Source organism: Falco naumanni, chromosome 10 (genome assembly GCF_017639655.2).
Source record: "Falco naumanni isolate bFalNau1 chromosome 10, bFalNau1.pat, whole genome shotgun sequence".
NCBI classification, from domain to species: Eukaryota; Metazoa; Chordata; class Aves; order Falconiformes; family Falconidae; genus Falco; species Falco naumanni.
The window spans coordinates 31,762,771-31,779,670 of NC_054063.1; the positions used below are offsets into that span (position 1 = coordinate 31,762,771).

At 50.8% G+C, this 16,900-nt stretch overlaps 1 protein-coding gene across 2 annotated transcripts in view; it reads right to left on the reverse strand.

Annotated features, from left to right (window-relative positions):
* Nucleotides 1-267: 267 nt before the first annotated feature.
* Nucleotides 268-16,900, reverse strand: part of JPH2 (junctophilin 2) — a 33,980-nt gene continuing 17,347 nt past the window's right edge. The window contains exons 3-6 of one of the 2 annotated variants that reach the window (XM_040609402.1): nucleotides 9,410-9,528; nucleotides 5,013-5,803; nucleotides 3,838-3,935; nucleotides 268-2,767 (exon numbers count right to left, since the gene is read on the reverse strand). In XM_040609402.1, coding sequence (XP_040465336.1) covers nucleotides 3,855-3,935; nucleotides 5,013-5,803; nucleotides 9,410-9,528 — 991 coding nt within the window. In that variant the 3' untranslated portion in view covers nucleotides 268-2,767; nucleotides 3,838-3,854. Of the gene's footprint in view, nucleotides 2,768-3,837; nucleotides 5,804-9,409; nucleotides 9,529-16,900 lie in introns of those variants that run through there. The other variant, XM_040609401.1, reaches the window with a different exon arrangement.

The window sequence follows — 16,900 nt, forward strand, 5'->3', positions numbered from 1 at the left end:
AGCAGGAAGTGTCCTCAAACATCTGGCACCAAACTTCTAAAAAGCAGTAAGTGAAAAAAATTATCTTTGCAAAGTTTCCCCCATCAACAACAAATGCAAGATTTTTAAATAGATACTGGGAAAAAGCTGAAGACTATCCAGATGCCATCTACGAAATTCTGTACCACGTGTTGATGAACTCCCATTTAAGACTGGAGTGAATGTGTCAACCTTGAAAGAAAGCTGAAGATTGACCTGCAGAGATCCACATGGATACAGTGAGCAGATAACTGTTTATTATTGCACATAATCCAGCAGAACAACCGACAGAAAACTCCGGACAGTAGTACACAGATTGTAGTAAACAGCTTGCAAAATCTGTGATGAAGGTATTTTTGTGTGAAGAGTGAAATGTATCTGCATCTTTGTAAGACCTGAAAAGTATAACACAATATCCTAGTCAGTTTTGAAAGCATGCAGTTTGAGGTAAATCTGTTATTTTGCATCTAAGAAAACGAAATCCCTAAGGGGCTATATATATGTATATATCCATATCTCAGTGCAATATGGATATATTTATACGTCACATAAAAGCAAATCTACCTACTTTTCTCAGAAAGTTCCTAGGAGGAAAGCACATTACCGAGTGCATATCACATGCATAAAAAAGTGGGGTGGGGGTAGGGGCAGAAATTACCTTAGCTCTGTTGAAAAAGATCCATTTTTGTGCTCAGTGATAAATAAAAGCCCCTCAGGTCTCTCAACGGAAATTGTCTTGGTGGTTAATAAAAGCAGTTGGCATACTGAACTGCAGAGCTGGCAAGTGAGTGCCAGCAAACAGAGATAAAACGTCAAAGGCATCAGAGCCTGGGGTTTGCAATACATTTATACTTAAGAAAAAAAGAAAAGAAGCAAATTGCTACTAGACTATGCTCTGTAGATGCTGCTGCATAGCTTTCTCAGGACTGGTACAGCCACGTGGCTTTTAGAAAGGGATCACATTCACTTCTCCCACAGTTAACACCACATATTTGCTACTGTGGCAACGTTCCTGAGCTGAATAAGGTTAAAAAATAAACTTGGTTCACAAAGAAAAGTACTGAATTATTCTCACTCTCTTATGCCATAATTAGAGCAGATAAATTAGGCAGGTTCTCCCCCATCTCTCCAGTCAGTGTAAACCCCTGTGTGTCTGCTACCCTGTCTCTGAAATCCTTTCAGATTGATCTTTGGAGCAGACTGGGCACCCGGGTTTTTCCCAACTATCATTTCCCCATTCTTTCCAGTCCCTCAGGTTTTCCCACCCAGTCCTGTGCTGCGGGACCTCAAGATACACAGAGGTGCACAACTGACTATAAATAACATTTCCAATTATCTTGAAAAGGGATAGAAAATACATATTGCTCTTAAAAAGAAGGAAGAAACATGTCCAAGCACTCAGCCTCACACTAAACTGTAACTTCATCTGTGCCGACCTTCAAAGCTCACACTGCTAAGGATCAGAGCAGATCATGGTGGAAACATCTTCCAAAGGTCACTCCCTGTCGCAGCTTTGGGAAGAATCAGTGCAAATCGCTCAGGCTTCTAAGCCTCGCACGCAAGAACAACAAGCTAGAATTGCCCCACTGTACTCTACCACTGCTGAAAGTCTGGTTGCTGTGTATTTTTGAGCCTAACACCCAAATACACTGGAGTCACTCGGGTCTCTGCACCTCTTTTTCTTTCAGGAATAATGTAACCTCTCCCATGACAGCCACCCTGCATCCTCTGGCTGGAAAGTCTGTTCACTCTGTTGCAATGAGAGAGCCCAGGAGCCCCCCTGCAGCCCAGCATGCCAAGGGGAGGAACCTGCAGGTGTACGGAGGTATTTTTCAGTAAGTACCTCCTTTTCATCGTAACTCACAACATTTTCATAGAAAAAAGGGGTAAAGGGACAAATTCAGCACACCTATTTCCTTTCCCGATACGGTGGGAAGTCTCCCACTGCAAGATGCTTCTGTACAGAGCATTGCTGGTGGCAGGACAGCACTCCAATGGCACCTGATCCCGCAACAGGCACCGTCTCCACCTGCAGCACCCCCCACATGCACAAACAGCCTTGGATCAGCCAGTCCCTCGCACCCCACCCCGCAGCCCCTGTCTGTCGTGTGTCAGCAGGCCTGGGCAGGACTCTGGTTACACTTCAACAAGTCCAATTTCCAACTTGCTCCCCCTCTCAGTCCTCTATATGAGGAAAACTACTCCAGGCGATGGGGAAAGACTTTTTATTCATCCCTTTGGATGACTTCCAAGCACAGAGGGTGACGTTGTCCACCCCTAGCTGTGGCGTGGCTCTCATGAGTCATTTTGGTTGCTGTGTATTGCTTCATCTCCACACCATGGATGCTGTTTTTTGGGAAATCTCTGACACCGAGTCAACCAAGGGAGTTACAAAACACATCAGTGTGCACGCAGGAGACCTTCTCACTCGTTTTCCTACAGCTACAGATAAATCCCTCATCTCTGGCATGACAGGACAGTTGATGGCTTTGGTGAGAACAATTTAAGGCAACTGTTATTTTATACAAAGAAGAGAAGGAGACTGAATTGCAGAAACCCTGGCTTTTCCTTGGTAGATTGCAGAGGCCAGCCACAGCCTGGGAGCAGGGAGACTAAATTGATCTTCAGGTGCTTTCATTTAAGGTTGATGTTTGCAGTGCAACCTTGAGATCGCAAGTCCTTTTAGGTGTTTCCAGGTGGCTGAGTTTTAATCCCCGCCAAGGTCTGTGGTCTCCATCAGCAGCAATGCCTGTCCCAGACAGAGATGAACAGAAGAGTGAAGAGTAAAGAGGGAGAAAAAACACACCCAAAACGTAATTGTGGCTGTCTGCAAGGCTTTCACCTGGGCAGACAGAGTGACGACTAAGATGACAACAGAAAACAGTGCCCAGCAGAGCAGTTTTATCCTGCAGGAGGCTGTGGGAAGGCAGCCCAATACCCTCATGGCAGCTTAGGAGGTACCTCTCGCATTATGGTCACAAGAGGCCTAAGGATCAGTTTCAGCCTTGACAGGGGTTATTTCTGCAATATTTGAGCCCAAGGTGACAAAAACCTTGTGGAAACCCATGACATATTCCTGTGTGTAGGAATCCCACAGGCACAAGACACCTCACAAGATTTTATTGCCACCGAATCCAAATGCAAACCCTCGTCCCAACTCAAGTGGAAGGCCTGAGTGAGCTCCCGTTTAACCTTAGTCAGATACACATCTCAGATTATATTTACCTTTAGTAAAATGACTAGAAACAACAGCTACAGAACTAGCACTGGGGCAATTGGAGCTGCAGATTTCAGAGTGTCATATTTTTTTTTGTGTTCTTGCCTCTTGCTGGGATGAGTGCAAAAAATATTGCAACGTATGAGTTACCTGGCAGCAGCTGGCACAGAACAACAATTTGAAAGTGTTTCTCAAAACATGTTCGCAGAAAACAAATTTCAAATTTAATGTCATGCATTCTTGCACTGGAAGTCTCACTCCGTGAATCATGCCCATGCAGCTGGGAAGGCGAAACTATACTGTGAGATTGTATCTGATCAACACAGTTCAATTTTTTAACTTTGAGGAAATAATTTTATGAAAAAACTTGAGAACCATCCACTGAAATTACTCCACAAATCACTCTTGGGACAGGCAAGGGATAACTGAGAATTCTCAATGCTTAATGCAAGGTAATTGCATCTATTGAATAAATACCCATGCATTTTCATCACCAGGGCACCCATCAATGAATGATTTGCATTGGCAGTAAAGCTAGTTAACCCTAAAACATCCACAGTGACATCTATAAATTGAGGGTAAAATCTTATTGCTCTTCTTACCTTGTCTGAGGGGTACATCATGTCAAAAAATGTACAAATAGGATGGCCAGACCAATGTTCAGTAAGATGACCATGCAGATCACGATTGTGTTAGGTCCCTGAAGGAAAAACCCAAAACAGAGAATTATACACCAGAGCTCCAGGTGAGGAGACAGATGCAGCTTGATTCTGCTATTCAAAAATACCAGAATTACCCACTCCCGACGCACAGATATCTGGCTCTTAACAGCCAGCCTGAATTTTGAACTAGTTCAATATATCTGTCAATCCCTATTCCTATGTCTCCCTTGCAAACTCCTTCTAAGGAGGCTAAATCACGCTTCTTCTGAGGCCAAGTCAGATGAAGGGAGACCCTGACCACAGGCACGTGAAGTGCTAAGTCCATGTCAGGCTGCTCCTCCCAACTCCTTTCTCCACCTACATTGCCATGTTCGCAAAGTTGCCATTTTTAAGATAAATAAATGCACCCACATGACACTGCTCTAATTTCAGACCAAAATATTTCCATGCTGTGCTTTTCTAAAGTCGCATCAGAACCATTCACGTCTAAAGGGTTGCAAGATGAGAAGCAGCGGGCTAATAAAATGTCTGGGTTTACAGCTGTATTTGCTCCCAGCAAAACTAATTTCAGTGACTATATTTTAAACCTGGGAAATCAGCTGGTGATTCGAAACCACATGCCAGCTCATGAGGTGCCCCTACTGCAAAAAAGTAAAAACAGGTAAAAAAAACAACCCCGCTTTGCTTTTTCATTCCCGTCCTACATTTTCCCCTCAGTTTTCCACATCCATGTTAGCTGGTAAAGAGGGTGCGAAAAGAGGGGGAGACAAATGTAAAAAATGAATCCGAAGATGCCTGTTTTCCTCAAATTTTGAAATAAGGATGTGTCGGGAAGCCGATCTGCCCTGGTGCAGAGAGGCAGTTAAAATAAGAGGGTTGTGAGCGCCAGCGCCAGCGCCGGGGCAGGGCAGGCTGGGAAGGCGGCAGGACGGGGAGGTCAGCGGGCGTTGGGATGCCGAAAAGAGCCTCTGGATGCTGCTGGGGGCCCGCTGCAGCCCCCCGGCCCTGGGCTCTGCATCCCTCTGGGCCCTTTTGGACCTCCTGGGAAAAATAAACAAAAAATAAAAAGGCAGAGATGGCTCCCAGGGGTGTCTCCTGGGCTGCCTCCACGTCACCTCTTCACACTCCTCTTCCTCCTGCGCTGCCACCACCGCCGCTGGCGGGGCCGGGCCCCGCTTGGCCCCCGCCTTGGGCTCCGTCCGCCCCGGTGCCCTGCCCTCAGTCTTGCTGCCAGCGGTGGGCTCGGCCCGGCCCGCGGCCCTGCGCTCGGGGCTGGGGCGCTGCTTTGGCTCCTTGGGCTGCGGCGGCTCCGGCCTGGCCTCCGCGCTGGCCTCTGCCTTCTCCTCCGGCTCCTGCGGTGGGGTGGAGGTGCCCCCCCGGCGCTGGGGGTCCCCCCGTGGCGGCGGGGGCTGCGGCTCGGGCTCGGGGGGCAGCTCCTCCTCATAGTCCTCGGCGGGGGAGACCGGGGAGGTGCGCACAGCGTAGCTGTGGTAGCCCTTGACGAGCTCGACGTCGGGCTCGTGCGCCATCCTCTGCAGTGGCCCGATCTCCATCTGCTCGGTGGGGTGCCCCCAGCCCCGTGAGGCCGGACGGCCCTCACCCTCGAGGGGCACGGGGCTCCCGCCGCCCGCCAGGCTGCCCGCCCCGGCCCAGCTGCCCGGACGGAGGGCACCGTCCTGGCGGGGGGCCGCTTTGGCCCGCTTGGCCTCGGGAGGGGTGGCGGCAGGGCTGGGGGCCGGGCTGGCGCGGCGGCGGGCCTCGTCCTGCTCGTGGAGCTGGGGGCTCTCGGGGGGCGTGGGGGGCGGCGGGGCGCCTTCGGGCCGTGGCGCCTCCTCCTCCATGTTGACGGCGTGCTCCGCGTTCTCCATGATCTCCTGCAGCAGCTTCCGCTTCTGGTACTCGGGGCCTGCGGAGAGAGGGGATGGTGTGAGGCACCGCCCGGGGGGCCCGAGGGACAGCGGGCCGCTCTGGCTCTGCCACCATTACGCCCTCGTGGGTTTGAGGACGACTGCGAGAGGGTCCAGGCTGGAGGCTGGGAGAGGAGGTGCTCCCAAACCAGAGCCTGCTCCCAAACCAAGCTGCTCCCAAACCAGAGCCTGCTCCCAAACCAAGCTGCTCCCAAACCAGAGCCTGCTCCCAAACCAAGCTGCTCCCAAACCAGAGCCTGCTCCCAACACAGAAGCTGCTCCCAAACCAGAAGCTGCTTCCTGGAGAGATTTCCTCCAGGAGCAGCTGGAGGCTCTGAGCCCCACCACGTGAAGTCCAGCTGGAAAGAGCCAACAGAGCAGGTGTGGAGCTCCAGGTAAGGGTAAAGAAACAGTGAAAATCTGCAGCCCAGCTTTTTGCAGCCACACAGATGGGCTATCCTGGGGCTAAAGAGGATCCAGCTCCCATCAAAGTTTTGGTTTGGTTTTGGTTTTTTTTTTTGGTTTTTTTTTTTATTTTTTTTAATGGCTGGGAAACTCTTCCCTGTGGCTTCTTTGATGTTTAATACCATGGCAACTTCACAAGTGATACAGGGGATGTCCAGCCTCCTCGGGAAAGGCAGGTATGCCCAGATGATCCACCTGTCATCCCTCACGATGGGGAAAAACACCCATTTCTCATGCATGGAGCAGGGCTGGCAATTTCACAGCCCTCCTCTCTGCACTGAGCCCTGCAACAGCAGCATAATTACCTGGCACCATCACACCAGGTGATGCAGAGCTTTGGCTTTGCTCTGGCCTCAACTCCAACACTGATTTGTCAGCTCTTAGCCACATTGCCCTCAGTTCAATTGTACATCTATCATTAAATCTTTACTTCTTGTTAACCCTAGGCTGTGTCTGCAAAGCAAACTGCAGACCAGCTGGAGTCTGGAGAAGTCAGCCAGAGCCTGACACCAAAGGTATCTGTTGTGCTGGGTGGCTGGCTAAGCAAAATCCACCACTGAACAACTGGGAATATCTTTTGGAATAACCACCCTGCACAGTGCTCTACATGCTGGGACCCATGCTGGGACAGGGGTCTCCCCATGTCACTGGGATGCTCATAGCAAGTGAGAACGTGAAGAGCATGCTTCTTATGGGCAGCGTGACATCACAAAACAGCTTGTTTGGAAGCAAAGCACCTGCTTTTGAAAGTGGCTGTGGCCTCATTCAGCTGAATCCAAGTGATGCTGAGGGGTGCAGACATACAGGGCTTACTCTGTGCTCCTGAACAGCACAGATCCTGGAGCCGCTCTGGCCCCAGCTGCCTTGAAGTTCCTCCCCTTGTCTCCTCCACCCCAAGCAGACGCAGACTCGAGCCCAGTCAGGAGACTGGGATTGGTGCTCCTTTCCCTCTAATAAATCAGCGGTGTGATTTGCATGCTGCTACCTTCTGCCCATGCAGGCAATGCCTCCGCTTGGAAGGGGCAGTGGGGAGAAAGAGAGCACTGATTTTAGCTGCTGTGCCCTGCCTGCACACTCCTGTCAATCAGCTGGCAACCCATTCAGGGCCATTTATTTCTGGCTGCAAGTGGATTATTTGGAAGCCGTTTCAACAGTTGTTCAGACTCCTCAAAAAAGGCTGCCTGCAGCTCCAGACTCCTTGCGCTCTCCTGCTGCTTTCTTCTCCTCCTGAATAATTCATACCAAAAAGCCCCCAGCTGCCTGGAGGGCACTGCACAGCTCTGATCCTCCTCACCTCCCCACCCTCACCTCCCGGCATGACATTGCAGCAAGGGCTTTGGCATACATCCCTCTGCTCTAAGCTATTAGGGTTGATATCCAGGGCTGGATATTTATTAGAGATATGAGGCTTGCTGAGCAGGATTGGCCCGTGCCAGACATAGCAGGTCTATCTGCCAGGACAGCGGGGGGGGGGGGGGGGGGGGGGGGGGGGGGGAGGAAACTCAGCGGCCGAACACTACCAGGCTCTCCTGGCTGTGTGACGAGCGGCTTCGAGTCCCAGCAAAATCCAAGGGTGGACTTTGTTTGCTCCTGGATGGTGCAGACATACAAGTGATGTTTCCCCTTGTTGTGCACTTGGGGAATTCAGAGGTTTTAAAGAAATAAGACGATTTAAAAGAAAAACACAAACACACATCAGCAGCTTACAAGGCCACTGAGAGGGGCCAGGACCCAAGTGAAGCCCTACATAAAAGCAGTGAGAGGACTCAGCACTTGAAGAGCCAGCAACAGAGGCCAGGATGCTTCAAGCATTTTGTAGAGACCATTTCAATTGTCTCATTCAATTGCCATGGGTGGAAAAAATAATCTAGCTAGACATCAAAAACCTTCCATCAGGAATTCCAGTTTCCTTTGCCTCTGTGCTATAAATACCCCAGTGTGCAAAGGGTGAATGTGGAGCTGTGAGTGGCAGCTGAGGGGCTTATGTCAGGATCAAGCAACGTTTAGCTATTGTTAAATGAAGTGCCACATGCTGGCTCATGCCCATGCCTGGGCACTGTGGTGTTTCCCCACTCAAAGCCAGCTCCAATGGGCCTTGCTGGGCGGTGGGGCGGAACAGGCAGCCCTCCAGCACAGTGTCTCCCCACCTAGTAGGTGCACGTCAAGATGGGAGTACAGGGAATTTAGGCAAATTTGTCAGCATGACTCTCCCCGGCCAAGCATCAGGTGTGAGGTGTTCCCCTTTCCCACTGCACACCCTGGACCGGGGTGCAGTACCAGAGACCTGGGGGCACCGAAATCAGAGCAGGAGCAGGCAGCAGGTTTTGCTCAGCAGGAGTAAACCTCTGGCTTTTAGCCCCAGTTTTGCTGCTGTGATCCTGCCTCAGCAGCCACAGGGCACTTGTTCCAGGTAACAAAGCCACATAATAAGAAAGAGAAGGTAAAAATAGGCACTTGAATCCTTTTCTGCTTTGTTATTATGTTCCCTCTCCAGAAAGGAAAGCTTTCCAGGAAGAACATAACCCTAGCTAACTTGGTCTAGGAAAAGGTAATGGCATTCACAATGCTGCCTATAACATTATACCTCCTATCTACTAATCCTCAGTGCTTGGTCTCACAGAAGGAACTTCCCAAGTGTTTTTCCAGCCAAATAATCAGCAGTGACGCTAACAAATAAATAGGGAATCAGGGAAGTAGTATTTTGCATTAGCAACTTTCTTGTAGGATATTACAGCCTCTAATTAGCTGAGTCTGATCATACCCTGGTGCGGTGTGGGGCCCCGCAGAGTACGGGCTTGTGAGTCAATGTGCAAAGCTGTTCCAAGAAAAAGCCAGGAGGGATATATCTACAGGAGCATTGCAAATAGACCCGAGCTCACTGCCTGCCCTGCCTGGTGCTGGGAGGGCTTCAGCATGTGGAGAAACACGAGGGGAAGCTGAGGGACTCTGGGTTTTTCCAGCAGGTTAAACAGTGGTGTAAGGAGGACAGCAAATCATCCAGGGCAGGGCGCTAGCTGAACTTGTACAAAAGAGGATTTAGGATAGACAGAAGGGCAACTTGTTATAAAGCAGGTGAAGTATTTGAACAGATGCTGCAAGGAAACTGCAAAATGCCTCTTAGAAGATGCCTCTGGTCCTACCTGGCTGGTAGAAGTCCGGGGAGAGCTCCCTGGCCATCATTCTGGCTATGCCCGATTCACTGTTAGCTGCTTGAGCTGCCTGCTCAGACCCTTCAGCCTTGGCTTTGGCATGAGCCGTCCTGTGGAGAGAAGAGAGGACAACAGTGAGCAACATCTGAACCAAGATTGCCCCAGCTCGAGCAGCAGACCCCGTCCAGCAACAAAACCAAATCAGCCCATCTGGCATAACAGCACTCAGCGCTCGCCCACTTGACCCCAAACCCCCGCACTCGAGGAGGAAAGACCAGATTTTCAACAAGGGTCACAGATGCTTCAGGTTCAGGTGGGAAGGCTGCACGTAGCCACGCAAGCGAACCAGGCAGGGATATTTACAAACACAAGCATGCTCGTGTGTTGCAGCGAGGCAGCTACTGCTGCAAAATAGACTTGCTGCTGTGCTGCGAAGCACTGAAAACCTAGCTCAGAGGAATGCCTGAAGCATCGCTGTGGGCATCTTTGGAGCATAAGGCAACAATAACATGATGGCTGGACACCGCTGTGCTGTGACCAGCCTTGAGTTGCTGCACCTTGCCAGAGGCAGCGTGCCCCTGCCCAGCACACCAGACATGTTTTACCCCAAATGTCTCTCCCGTAACTTGCCAGCAGACAACACACATTGTCCAAGGGGCTCCTTTACTCACTGCAGCTCGGGGGGCTGCTCTCCCCTGTGCTAGGCAAGGCAGAGCTGTTGCCACCTCCTCAGCTTGGCTGCCCAAGTTCTCTCCGCTCCTTCCCAGAGTATTTCCTTGTTCCATCGGGCTATAGGGCTATAAGAGTTATTTTGCTGGCCAGCTGTCCTATTCCTCACGTGCCTTGCACTCGGGGCCCTGTGATCTTCATGCTAAAAGCAGGGTTGGCTTTACAGCCCAGCTGCTCATGGTCTGGGAAGGAGCTGACTTCAAACAGCAAAATCACACCTTAAAAATAAGGGAGGGTGAAGCACCATATATTCAGCTGCTTTGTTCCCCCCGGGGCTTACAGAGAGCTGCTTTCCCCACGCTCTTACTATCATGTTTGCTGAGGCTTCCCGTATTTCCCTTGCTGCACATAATGGAGCATACATTGGCTGTACATGCAAACCCACGTATTTTTCTGTGGACAATTAGATAAGCAGTTAGCAGTCCTCAAACACCAATTCACTATGAATTATAACCTCTAATATGGTCTTCCCATGCCTGATGAGCCCTTTTCAGACTCAGGTTGGTATCTGATCATGTTTTAGGACAAAAAATGAGGAAAGATGCAGTTCTCATCCTTGCATTGAAAATGCTCCAGAGGAATTTTTGGACTGTCAGTTGTGAAATCAGGATTAATTCTTTAGCATTAAGCTGAGATGCAGTAGACAGACGAGACTAGCTTTAGTATGAATACTTGACAGGTGCAATGAAAAGGTGATAGAAATGCTGTTCTGAGACACTTGGAAAGTAGAAGATCTATATATACACATACATACATACACATACACACACACACAGAGACACCCTTTTGAGTAGCTGCAGGGAAAGAACTAAATGCAGGGCATTAATCCCAACTGATACAGGCAGCAGTGTGGCTTGATGGGGAGTGGAAAACGCTGTTCAGGGCCCTGCGATAGAGAAGAGGGTGTGGAGCTGCTGCAGCTCAGCCTGTCTCTCCCTGGGATGACATCCTGCTCCACTGGAGCCATGATTCACCCCCTGCCCACACTCAAATGTTATCTCCCCACTTTCTCTGCAGGCTGAGCTGCCTGGGATTGCTGTCATTCTTGGTCTTTTTATCCAAAATTATTATAGCTCCTGGAAAACCCAGAAACAAGACACGATGAGGCAGAAAACAGCAATTTTAAGCTGTTGCTCACAAGCAGGAGGTCTGAGGCAGCTCTGACTAGAGAAAGCACCTCCTTTTTTGGTAGCATATAATCAACGTGATAAATTCCACTATAATCTGTCAGGGGCCAAGGGGGATGTTTCTGTGCTTTCCATGCCTGGGGGATCAGAGCGGGCTGGGCGCGCTGCGTGTGGGGCACACAGCCTGCCTGGCGCCGGCCCTGGGAAGAAGCTTGCAAAGTGAGGATCCAGCTCTTCACGCCGGCAGGACGTGCTCTGACCCCTGACTTTGTCTTGCTGCTCTTGGAGGACAGGATTCACCATACAGAGATAAAATCCTCCTTTTCGGCTGCTCGCTGAGCCAGGCAGAGGCTATCCTGGCCACTTCCCAGCCAGATAATCAGCTGGGGGAGCAGCAGGCAGCTCCTGGCAATGGGTGGATGCTTTCTTAAAGGTAAAAAATGTAATCTGGAAGTGGACTGAATGTGGGGGTCTGCTCCCTCCACTAGTAAGGAAGGACAGAGCTGGATGCACACCAATGTGTTACCAAACAGGTACGGATGGCTCCTGCATGCTCAGCTCTCCCCCAGCACCTGGGGCCGACACAAGGGAACAGCCTGGGGGCGTTAGAGGTGACAAGGCATCTCCCAGTTTTGCTCTTCTCCTGCCCTCCAGAGAAGCTGCTGGCTGCTATATCGTTGCTGTGTAGGGCTTGAGTACTGCGATTCCTGCAGGTAAAGGGATGGTGAGGCCAGGAAGACCCTCACCTGGGTTGCAGAGGCTGGGCTGAGGATGCTGTGGGTGGTGGGGAGCTGAGCCAGCTAGGCTGGGCCACCGCTGCCAGCCACCGCAGCCCCAAGGCTAGCAGGGCTCTACCACCAGCCCTCCTGGGCACAGAGAGGAGTGAGGCCAGGGAGGCCATGGGGCAGCCCCCGAGCTCCACACATGGAGCTGTGACAGCAGGCTGAGCAGCACAACTCAGGGACCCCCTACTGCCCTGGGGATGCAAGCTGCATGGCAGCTTTGCCCAGCTCCCTCGCTCTGCAGGACACGCTTGACCTCTGCTCCTGTCCCCCTGCTTGCAAAGTTGTCCAGAAGTGTTTAATTTGGGGAGACTATGATCAGCACAGCTGCAGTTTCAAATCTGGCACCTCCAGCACACCACGTGTTGGCCTTGTTGGCATCCCAGGGCGGCTGTGGTGCAAGACAGAGGGCTGCTCTGCCTGGCCAGCAGCCTGGCTGCAGCAGGGATGCTGATGCCCTGCGCTGGGTCCCTCCATCACTGAGATCACTTATTACAGCAGCAGCCAGGTGATGAACATGTGGCTTACAGACACGGCAGGTGTTTTAAGTATATCTCCCCCAGCACACGCACGTCCCCAGGACACGAAGGGAAGGCACTGCTGCTCGCATCCCTCCACAAAGTCACGCTGAGGGTTTAGTAACACCATGACAAAGCACAGCCTGGAGGAAAGGGCCCAGCCACAACAATAACATCTAACTTTGCCTGGAGTATTTCTGAATTTATCATTTATCCACATGGCTGGCAGTGCCTGGGAGCTCAACACAGAGAAAAACTTGGCCCTGGCTGCAAAGCAGGAGACAAATACCAGCCGCCTTGGGAGAGCCAGCGCATGCAACCCACAACACCAAAGTCTCTCCCAGCCCACAGCCTGGGGTCTGCCAAGCTCAGCAGTTAAAAAAAAAAAAAAAAAAAAAGTTCAGGCAGGTTTGAGGGAGGCAGGAAGGTGATCTCTGCACTTTAGACATGAAACATATGAGAGGAAAAATTTCTTCCAAGGCTAAGATCTGTTCAAAAAAGAGAATCCTTTTGCAAAAGGAAAATGCTGGTCTTTTGTTATATGCATATAAAGTCAACACTTTCCAGGCAGCACTTGAATCAGGGCCACACTTTTTTATTTACTACTACTGGTTGTGCTGTCAGCTCCCAGTGCCCCTGCAGAAAGCAGCCTGTGCAAAAAACAGCAGAGGAGAATGTCTGGAGATAGAAGAGGTCAGGGTGAAACTGAAACAGAGGCCCACGGATTTTACAGCACTCAGCAGCAGAACTCAAAATCCCCTTTTCAAGGGCAGCGCTGGACAACGAGCCACAAACGTTAAACACATCTAACCAGGGGCAATAAACAGAAAGAGGGGCCTTTACAAACCGACGCTGGTGCTCTCCATCCCAGGAGAGGCAGTACCGCCCGGGACAGCGCTTCCTAGTTTCACCCTGAGCCATCTCCCCAGGCAGCACCGTTAAAAATAGCTCCAGTGAATTCTTTGCAAGGAGGAGCAGCAGCCCTGTGCCCGAGCCGAGGGGAGGCATGTGGGCAATGCCTGCAGCCCCAGCCCAGCCTTGCTGCCGCTGCCTCCCAGCAGCACCGGCTGGGTCACGGTGGCTCCTCCAGGGCCGTGCCGGGCAGGGAAGCTTCACACCCCGGCTGAATGGGTGGGAGAGGGACAGTTAAATGCATCTGCTGTTTTGTTTGCTTCTCTGCCACGGCTCTAATGCTCTAATTGCTTTTTTACTAGTGCAGGACAGAGCACCATTCCTGGCCATCTCCCAGAAATGCTGCCCAAATCATTCCTCTGACTGCTACTAAAATCCCCTGCGGACACACAAGCCGCAGCTGAACACCATGATAACAGGTGAGACCCAAAGCCAAGCCAACATGCCTGTCTCTTTGGACAGTTTATGTGGTTTTGCACATCTATGTTGGATTAGACTGTAAATGAGATTGGAATTAGCAGAGAATACTGCAAATTCCAGATGGGGCTGGGCTGCCTGCAGGTGCAGCAATGACCTTGCGGCTAGAAATAGGGGAAGAACTTAGCTCTCAGCCCAAGCTATTGCACATTTGTTTATTAAGGGAAAGACAGACTTGTCCAGCGCTGTCCTTCCTTCTCCAGGATCTCCTTCCTCCCATTGATTCAGCAAACCCTGAGCAAAGACCAGCTGAACACTTTTTTCTTGCCATTCTTGATATCATCAGCTGCCTAAAAGGCCAATTAAGCAAATGTAATTCATCAGTCAGCTCTAGGAATGGAGACTTCTGCTAAACTCCCCTCTCCTGGAAACTGGCTTTTCCAGCCCCAGCCAAGTCCCTGTTCCAGCATCCAGCAGGAATAATTTCGTCCTTCTGAAGAAGCATAAGATAACAGTTTGTCTGCAGCACTCAGACGGGATAGAGAGAAAGCTGCAGAAGTCCTTTTGTTGATGGCAACATGGTCCTTTCTGAATTCACATTGCAAAGGGCAAGGACACACAGACCTGACCAACACAAGTCTGTGTTGGTGGCTGGACTAGATGACCTTTAAAGGTCCCTGCCAACCCAAACCATTCTATGATTCTATGACCTGATCAGGACAGACACTTTCTGACTTCTCTGTTTTCCATGCTGCCTTTGGACTTGTGTCACCTCTACAGCAGAAGCATCCTTTTCTTCCTGCTCAGTCCCAATCCATCTCCTTTGTGCCTCTCCCTCTGCTTCCATGTGCATGCAGATAACAGCAAAGCTCTGCTACCCTCATTAGCTGGTGACCAGCCCATTGGACTGAATATCCTTTTTCAGTCCATCTTTCGTGCCACTTTTCCTGCCCACAGCCAAACCCATCTGTGTGTCCTGCCCCACAGGCATCCTGCCCCAAGAGCCAGCTGTACCATTCATCCTCCTCTTGCTCCATCACTCATGTGCATGTACCCACGCAATTTAGACTCTGACATTGTTGGGGTGCATGAGGCTCCTGGTTTATCTTATGGACTCTCTACCTGCCAGGTGTGACCTAAATTGTGAATTAAGCATAAACCAACACAAACTGCCTCCTAAAGGAAACACTTCCACACCACCATAAAAGAAATCCAAAATGAGAAGCCATCCTGACCTTGCAGGGCAGCTCTGCCCTTCAGCCTCCTTTCTGTGGCAGATGGCTTATGAGATGCCCCAGGCTTTTCACTCATGGTACCAGCACTTACACAGAAGTGGTAGCACTCTGTACATGCCCAGGCTACTTAGCTGGATAAATCAGACCTTTTCTCTATCCTTCCATAAAAAAGGCATGAACAGGCCATTCAGCCAGGAGAAAAGCATCCTTTTCTGTGCAGTACTTCAGGAGCACAGGCCTGGCAGAGCTCCCTGCCACCTAACGAGCTCAGCAAGCATTAGCCTTTATGATTACTTGGTGAATTTTTTAAATACCGAAATGTTATCCTCAGCCCTAAATAGCTCAGAGCCACTTGCATCTTTCACCAAGGGATACTTCCCCTTGGAACAGTTAAAGTGATATTAATCTTACAGCAGACAGATCTGCAGCTGTCTTCAATAAGACGACAACCTACGCACCCCGGCTCTGTGTATGCGAGATTTGCTCAATTAAACTCCACCGGCCTGACGGCCCTGTGAGCTGAGTGGGACTGGGTGGGCAGCTTGCCGCCAGGGCTGGACTGTGCCAGCCCGCACAGCAGCCCATGGGCTGCGATGAGCTGGCCGGGCTAGCAGAGACCGCAGCTGCTCTCTGTTTCCCCCGCAGCCCTCGGATGCCAACCGGCAGCTGCCTGGAGCCGGCTCTAAATGGAGCAGCAGAAGCCAGAGCCTCCTGGCTCCCAGAGCTGCTGGCCACTGGTCTGGTAGCATGGCCCTGAGACCACTGCACTGGCCCCAGACCCACTGGTCCAGTAGCATGGCCCTGAGACCACTGCACTGGCCCCAGATGGGCAGGACAGGCAGCTCCTCTCCCTGCCGGAGCCTGCTCTGCCTGCACAGTCGGGCTGGGAGCAGCTTGTAAGAGCATCCACAGAGATATCTTGGGGAGAAAAAAAAGGGGATTTGCAGCTGCCAACTGGACTCCTTCCTCCTTCCCCTGGTTTTCAGGTCCGCTGTCTTCCATGCTGCCCTGCGTGCGGATGAAGCGGAGCCAGTCTCCCAGAGCAGCACAGCCTTGGGACTACGCACAAACACCACCTTCCACCTTCCAGCTTCCACCACACCATTACCAAAGAGGTTCAACTAATACTCTGGGGACCCTTGTTTAATTAGCTACCACTGCGAGATCAAAGCAGCTGGGTTATCCCACCGATAAGGGCATCAAAACATCTTTACAGCACATATGCAATCGGGGTCTTCCAGCTTTTCATCCCCCACGTGCTCCTGCCTCCCTGCCTGTAGCTGCACTGAGCAGGCAGGGATTGCTTCCCACCCTGCCCAGGGGAAGGAATTCACACTTCCAAGAAGACACCAGGGCTGCAGCATTCTTTTGTTGTGAAGGAGCCCTGCCTGATCCAGGAGCTCCTGCCCAGTCCCAAGCTCTGTCAAATGGATAGCATCCACAGACCGAGTGTGTTTTACCCAACTGCCACCTCCATCAGTCTAAAACGGGTCGAAATGTGTGTCTTCCCTCTAAGGTTGTTGGCTTTTTCAGTGAAAAGTTTTAGCAACTTCTAACTTCACTTTTCCAGATTTCAGCAATCCAAACCAAAAGTGAGGAACTGCAGTATCTGTTTATGATCTTTTTCCCAGTTAAAAAGGAAAAGAAGGATTTTTTTTTTTAAAAAAAAAAAGGAAATTAAACAGGCAGATTCCTTAAAATATTGTATTTGGTCAGAAGCCAAATTATTCATCAAAATTTAAGACAGAAGCCTTTTTGTCCC